This window comes from Gopherus evgoodei, unplaced genomic scaffold (genome assembly GCF_007399415.2).
Source record: "Gopherus evgoodei ecotype Sinaloan lineage unplaced genomic scaffold, rGopEvg1_v1.p scaffold_66_arrow_ctg1, whole genome shotgun sequence".
In the NCBI taxonomy this organism is placed as follows: Eukaryota; Metazoa; Chordata; order Testudines; family Testudinidae; genus Gopherus; species Gopherus evgoodei.
The window spans coordinates 455,882-463,453 of NW_022060087.1; the positions used below are offsets into that span (position 1 = coordinate 455,882).

The window sequence follows — 7,572 nt, forward strand, 5'->3', positions numbered from 1 at the left end:
CTGCCGCTAGCAGCGCACTTCCGCTTCCGGGTCAGCCCCAGCATCTCCTCGGCCCTTTCGGGAGCTGCGAGGCGCGGGCGGGGCAGCGGCGGTGGGTGTCGGGGGCGGCTCCGTGCCCGGGAGCGGGGTCGGTGGGGGCCCCCCGGCCGCCTGGGGGTCACCGTCCCCGCTCTCAGCCCCCATTCCCCCCAACTCCGGGGCTCACCCCACCCCCCCAGCCAGGGCCCGAGGCCCCCCCCTCTGCCCTCTAGCCAGGCCCGCCCCCCGGCCGCCTGGGGGTCACCGTCCCCGCTCTCAGCCCCAATTCTCCCCAACTCCGGGGCTCACCCCACCCCCCCAACCTCTCCCTCCCCCCCACTCCTACCGCCTCCCCCCAGAGAGGGCCCGAGGCCCCCCCTGCTCTGCCTCCCAGCCAGGCCCGCCCCCCGGCCGCCTGGGGGTCACCGGCCCCGCTCTCAGCCCCAATTCTCCCCAGCTCTGGGGGTCACCCCTTTCCCCACCCCTAATGCCTCTCGCTTCCCCCCAGGCAGGCAGGATGATCGAAGTTGTCTGCAACGACCGGCTGGGCAAGAAAGTGCGAGTCAAATGCAAGTATCCTCTGGAGGGGATGCTGGGGGTACAGCCTGCGGGAGCCTTGGGGCGTTTGGGAAGGGGAGCTTCCATCAGTGCCCTTTCCTCTCCTAGCGAGAGCACCCTAGCCCGTGGGAGACGCCTGTCACGGAGTCCCCGGGCAATGCTTTGGAACTGCTCCCCACAAAGCTAGGCAGGACTTTGGGGAGCCTCCTCTCCCTCAGAGCAGACTCGCTCCAGGGCAAGAAGCTCACACGGCTTCACCTTCCTGGGTCTGACCTTGGAGCATTTAGCATCCTCTGCCCCTCCGTGCGCTTCCCACAGCGAGTCCGCCCTGGCAGGATCCTGGGGAAGCCAGAGGGTCTTGCACCCCCACTTCGCAGTCAGACGTGCTCCAGACTAACAACCCCCTCCAGCCCCTCCTCATGTGGGCTTTGTTCCTTTCCCAGGCCAGGAGATTGCCTGATTCCTTTGTTCTCCAGCACCTTTAGCTATCACCTTGCAGAGGGGAAAGGCTCCTGCCATTAGTTGCCAGGATATAGAGTGTCGGCCCTTTGCTCTGCAGCAATTACACCCCCTTATCCCACCACCTAGAGATTTGAGAAAGGCATAGGGGAAACTGAGGATTCCCCCATTATTCAAAGGAAACATTAAGAACAGTCCCACAGTCCCCCTTCGTCACAACGCCGCAGTGGTGGGTGTCTGTAACATGACATGAGGAAGGCAACTATAAATGTGTAGCCCCTTGCAGGGGAGGGGGATTCTGGCCTTGGTCAATGTTGCGTTGTCCAGGTGCTCGATTCATGGGTGCGAATGTAGTTTCCTTAACCCTGTTGCTCAGCACTGAGGACACGATCGGTGACCTGAAGAAACTCATTGCGGCTCAGACTGGGACCCGCTGGGACAAAATTGTGCTGAAGAAATGGTAAGTGAGTGAATTAAACGCAGGGGCAAGGGAAGGAAACACCTTAGCACAGGAGTGGCCAGCCTGAGAAGGAGCCAGAATTCACCAATGTACGTTGCTAAAGAAACACAGTAACATGTCAGCAGCCCTCCATCAGCTCCCCCACCCCACTCCTAGCACCTCCCACCCACTGGCAGCCCCACTGATCAGCGCCTCCTCCTCCCTCCCCGCACCTCCCAATCAACTGTTTCGTGGTGTGCAGGATGCTCTACAGGGGGAGGAGTGAGAGTACAACAGGCCCAGGAAGGCATGCAGTGGGGGCAGGGCCTGTGGCAGAGCCAGGGGTTGAGCAGTGAGAACCCCTGGGCACATTGGAAAGTTGGCACCTGTAGCTCCAGCCCTGGAGTTGGTGCCTATACAAGGAGCCACGTATTAACTTCTGAAGAGACCCATGTTGGCCACCCCCACCTTAGCAGGCTTGATGCACTGGAACTCCCTGGAGCTACAGATTTCAATCCCAAACAGGGTCATTTTAGCTCTTCGTCCTCCCAAGACAAGTAGACTGAATTCTGTGCACTTCCCTGTATGTGTGTGTGTGTGGTGCAGTCTTCAGCTACAATCCACACCCCTCCCACCACACATACCCAGAGATGGCTGTATTTGAGGTAGTGTGTCTCAATAGTTTGTGATGCACTCTGGGATGGAAAGCTGTATATGAATGCAATGAAAAGGGTGATCCTAGGGGGAGGAGGCATGAGGTGTAGACTTCCAGTGAGTGTTCATTTAAGATTTCTTTTTAGGTTCTGAATTTGTTAATTCTCAGATGTTCACGTTCTGTACCTTCGCCATTGTTCAATGTTCCTGGGGGCTCCACTGACCAACCTCTCACTTAACAAAGTCTCAGAGGCAGGCCAATGGCTCTAAACTTCGTAAAACAAAAGTGTAAATAACTAAATTATTGTGGATGAATGCTACTGAGTGAGTTTTCCTTCATATTCTCACCTGCAGTGACGTTCAACTCAAGATTTTTACTTGGTTCTCTATCTTTTTTTCAGAATTTCCTGCTGTTCCCTTAATAGGGGATGGCTAACTTGATGATTCCCTGTTCTGTTCATTCCCCCTGGGGCACATGGCATTGGTCACTGTCAGAAGACAGTATACTGGGCTAGATGGACCTTTGGTCTGACCCTGTATAGCCATTCTAACGTCTAAATCTGAAGTTATATATTTAATTCTGTAACTGCACATAGGCAGTCTCTTCCAGTTCCCCACAGAATTCATGATTGGCATTTGTTAAAAAACACTGTTTCAGAAACCTGTTTTAACATTTCAGTGATTTTCTAATGTAGTAACTGATACCAGCAAACCTCTGGGCACTATCACAATTGTTCAGTTCTTATTGACTATACTTCCTTTTGTTAATTCTTGTATTACACTTCTGTTCTTGACTAACTTCCTTTTTAAAACGTTTGTGCAGGTACACAATCTTCAAGGACCATGTATCACTGGGAGACTGTATCTTTGAAATAGTCTGAGTAAACTACAGCTTCTGGGGAAACCCTTTGTCTAGTTAAAATAACTGTCTCTTACAAGATCCACAACCTAAGTAGTGGAGTGACAGGCACACTATAAATACATAGCTAGACAGAGACCTTTTCTAATCTGACATAGTTGCTTGTCACAAAAGAGGGGTCTTGCTTATCTTCTTGGGTACTGGTGACTGATGGTATTGGTAGGCCATCATAAGATAACTGGTGAATCTTTAGGGAAAAGTCCCTTACTAAATTGAGTGGGGTGGCATATGACGGGGACTAATTTGCTAAGTTAAGATGCTGCTGCTTCTAACGTTGATGCTTGCAGCTCATATGACCCATGTTCCCTTCCATAACACTTAGCAGTTTTGTTTGTCCATTTGGGACAGAAACACACACCAGTAGTAAAGAGTGAAGGAGAATTCTGTTGTTGAGAATTTGTACAATGTATCAAAGGATACATTTGCTGCGGTAGTTTATTTTGAATTATTGAGCTGGTAGAAACTTAATGCCTTCTTCCATTTGAGTTTGAGCATTTCCTGTGGAATTCCCCTTAACTCATTCCTTCCAGATGAAATCCACGATGGCATGAACTTGGAGTTATATTATCAGTAGCCTTGACTCTCGCTGCAGTTGCACATGGCGGGCATCACTTTTCTATTTTTTTTTCCTAATATAAAACTTGTCTATAAACTTTATTTCATGTAAGGTAGAAATTAAAAGCTCAAGTTGTGCATGTAGTTTTATCAGATGTCTTTAGCTTTGATGGCAATAAAACTAGCTGCAAACTTGTAAGAAGGTTGATTTTCTTTTAAAAGTCTCCTGACAACTTCAGTGTCCTGCTCCTGGCTTCTTAAGTCAGAAGAAATCTGTCTTCCTCAGTAACTGCCACTGGAGCCCTAATTAATAAAGCTGTTTGAAGCAGTGGTGTTCTAGGCCATTTAACTTTCTGGAATAAGATGAATCCATCTGCTGAGAGGGACTCTGTTCTAGTTAGCTTAAGCAGCCCAAACCCAAGCAAATGTATCTGTCCTTTTAAATTTAGATTTTTCTCATTTTTAAAAGAAACTTTGCAAAAGTTCTGTGGTTAAGCTATGATCCAGGCAGGAACATGTGAACAGCAACTCCCATCATGTTTCTTTCTGTAACAGCCTCTGCCCAAGCTACAGGCATCCTGTGTTGGTAGGTACTATAACCTTGTACATGCTCTGCCCTGTCATTCTCACTGAACGTTCAAACAACTTCTCCTCACCCCCAAAAAATCTCTCTGAACTGTTCAGTCAGCTCTATAAACGTAAATGATTGGCTAGGATCCTGAGAATTTAGATCAATGAGACATAATTGGCAGCAAGACTGAGAGGAGAGCAATTGATTAAAAAGCACTTTAACAAATAACAGCAATAGTAATAATAGACTTCTGAATACCTTCATTCTTAACCCAGGCCGTCTCCTGGTTTCCATGGTAAAGTCTGGTAAGACTTCTCTCTCAGCTGTTATATTTATCCCCTTGAAACCCTTTTCCTGGCTCCTTTAACATAATTTTTAACTAGACCTACCCTGTGCATCCTTGTACCTCTACTGGAATAAGGAACCAGTTTCATTCTCAGCCGAACAAACTGAAATATCTTCTTGAATTCCTATCTCTTTGCTTGTAGCTGCTCCAGCTGCTGGACTTTTGGTGACTTACTTTCTCAGACACCTGTGCTTCACTTTCCTCTATTTTACCTGTAGTGACTTCTCCCCTTGTCTTCTAAATGTTGGTTATTCATCCCTTTGAGCTATTTTTAATCATGCATCAATGGAGTTCCTTCCTGCTGCTCTGTGTGAGAAACCCTGAAAATATGAAACAATCAAAGATCACCCAGCAGTTCACAAAATAAAAACAGAAACCAAGTTAATGACCAAACAAACATGTAACCCTTGTCCCATGTTGCTTTTCATCCTGAATCCAAAATGTTTTTAAGACTTCAAGATGTTTTAAAACAGGGACAAGTTTTTAAAGTGCTTGTACACAAATGCTAGAAGTCTAAATAATAAGATGGGTGAACTAGAGTGCCTCGTGTTAGAGGAGGATATTGATATAATAGGCATCACAGAAACCTGGTGGACTGAGAGCAATCAATGGGACACAATCATTCCGGGGTACAAAAGATATCAGAAGGACAGAACAGGTCGTGCAGGGGGAGGAGTGGCACTATACGTGGAAGAAAATGTAGATTCAAATGAAGTAAAAATCTTAAGCGTATCCACATGTTTCATAGAATTGCTATGGATAGAAATTTCATGCTCTAATAAAAATATAACATTAGGGATCTATTATCGACCACCTGACCAGGACAGTAATAGTGATGATGAAATGCTAAGGGAAATTAGAAATGCTGTCAAAATTAAGAACCCAATAATAACGGGGGATTTCAGTTATCCCCATATTGACTGGGAACATTTCACTTCAGGACAAAATGCAGAGATAAAATTTCTCGATACTTTAAATGACTGTTTCATGGAGCAGCTGGTACGGGAACCCACAAGGGGAGAGGCAACTCTAGATTTAATCCTGAGTGGAGCGCAGGAGCTGGTCCAAGAGGTAACTATAGCAGGACCGCTTGGAAATAGTGACCATAATACAATAGCATTCAACATCCCTGTGTGGGGAAGAACACCTCAACAGCCCAACACTGTGACATTTAATTTCAAAAGAGGGAACTATACAAAAATGAAGGGGTTAGTTAAACAAAAGTTAAAAGATATAGTGACTAAAGTGAAATCCCTGCAAGTTGCCTGGGCCCTTTTTAAAGACACCATAATAGAGGCCCAACTTCAATGTATACCCCAAATTAAGAAACACAGTAAAAGAACCAAAAAAGAACCACCGTGGCTTAACAACCATGTAAAAGAAGCAGTGAGAGATAAAAAGACTTCCTTTAAAAAGTAGAAGTCAAATCCTAGTGAGGCAAATAGAAAGGAGCACAAACACTGCCAGCTTAAGTGCCAGAGTGTAATAAGAAAAGCCAGAGAGGAGTTTGAAGAACGGCTAGCCAAAAACTCCAAAGGTGGTAATAAAATGTGTTTTAAGTACATCAGAAGCAGGAAGCCGGCTAAACAACCAGTGGGGCCCCCTGACGATCGAAATACAAAAGGAGCGCTTAAAGACGATAAAGTCACTGTGGAGAAACTAAATGGATTTTTTGCTTCAGTCTTCACAGCTGAGGATGTTAGGGAGATTCCCAAACCTGAGCTGGCTTTTGTAGGTGACAAATCTGAGGAATTGTCACAGATTGAAGTGTCACTAGAGGAGGTTTTGGAATTAATTGGTAAACTCAACATGAACAAGTCACCGGGACCAGACGGCATTCACCCAAGAGTTCTAAAAGAACTCAAATGTGAAGTTGTGGAACTGTTAACTAAGGTTTGTAACCTGTCCTTTAAATCGGCTTCGGTACCCAATGACTGGAAGTTAGCTAATGTAACACCAATATTTAAAAAGGGCTCTAGAGGTGATCCTGGCAATTACAGACCAGTAAGTCTAACGTCAGTACCGGGCAAATTAGTCGAAACAATAGTTAAGAATAAAATTGTCAGACACAGAGAAAAACATAAACTGTTGAGCAATAGTCAACATGGTTTCTGTAAAGGGAAATTGTGTCTTACTAATCTATTAGAGTTCTTTGAGGGGGTCAACAAACATGTGGACAAGGGGGATCCAGTGGACATAGTGTGTTTAGATTTCCAGAAAGCCTTTGACAAGGTCCCTCACCAAAGGCTGTTACTTAAATTAAGCTGTCGTGGGATAAAAGGGAAGGTCCTTTCATGGATTGAGACCTGGTTAAAAGACAGGGAACAAAGGGTAGGAATTAATGGTAAATTCTCAGAATGGAGAGGGGTAACTAGTGGTGTTCCCCAGGGGTCAGTCCTAGCACCAATCCTATTCAATTTATTCATAAATGATCTGGAGAAAGGGATAAACAGTGAGGTGGCAAAGTTTGCTGATGATACTAAACTACTCAAGATAGTTAAGACCAAAGCAGATTTTGAAGAACTTCAAAAAGATCTCACAAAACTTAAGTGATTGGGCAACAAAATGGCAAATGAAATTTAATGTGGATAAATGTAAAGTAATGCGCATTGGAAAAAATAACCCCAACTATACATACAATATGATGGGGGCTAATTTAGCTACAACGAGTCAGGAAAAAGATCTTGGCGTCATTGTGGACAGTTCTCTGAAGATGTCCACGCAGTGCGCAGAGGCGGTCAAAAAAGCAAACAGGATGTTAGGAATCATTAAAAAGGGGATAGAGATGGATGGGCAGGAGAGCGATCACTTGATCATTGCCTGTTAGCTTCACTCCCTCTGGGGTACCAGGTCAGACCAAAGGTCCATCTAGCCCAGTATCTGTCTACCGACAGTGGCCAATACCAGGTGCTCCAGAGGGAGTGAAGCTAACAGGCAATGATCAAGTGATCGCTGTCCTGCCATCCATCTCCATCCTCTGATGAACAGAGGCTAGGGACACCATTCTTTACCCTTCCTGGCTAATAGCCATTCTTAGACTTAGCCACGATGAA

At 46.0% G+C, this 7,572-nt stretch overlaps 1 protein-coding gene across 2 annotated transcripts; it reads left to right on the forward strand.

Annotated features, from left to right (window-relative positions):
- Positions 1–9: 9 nt before the first annotated feature.
- UBL5 (ubiquitin like 5) lies at positions 10–3,801 on the forward strand. 2 transcript variants are annotated; one of them, XM_030547666.1, is made up of 5 exons: positions 10–91; positions 531–591; positions 1,412–1,495; positions 2,952–2,989; positions 3,578–3,801. In XM_030547666.1, exons 2-5 carry the CDS (start codon positions 536–538, stop codon positions 3,619–3,621), a joined length of 222 nt encoding a protein of 73 aa, XP_030403526.1. In that variant the 5' UTR covers positions 10–91; positions 531–535; the 3' UTR covers positions 3,622–3,801. The 2 variants fall into 2 exon arrangements, with proteins under 2 accessions (XP_030403526.1, XP_030403525.1); XM_030547665.1 differs by having other exon boundaries at positions 17–91; positions 527–591.
- The last annotated feature ends 3,771 nt before the right edge of the window (positions 3,802–7,572 follow it).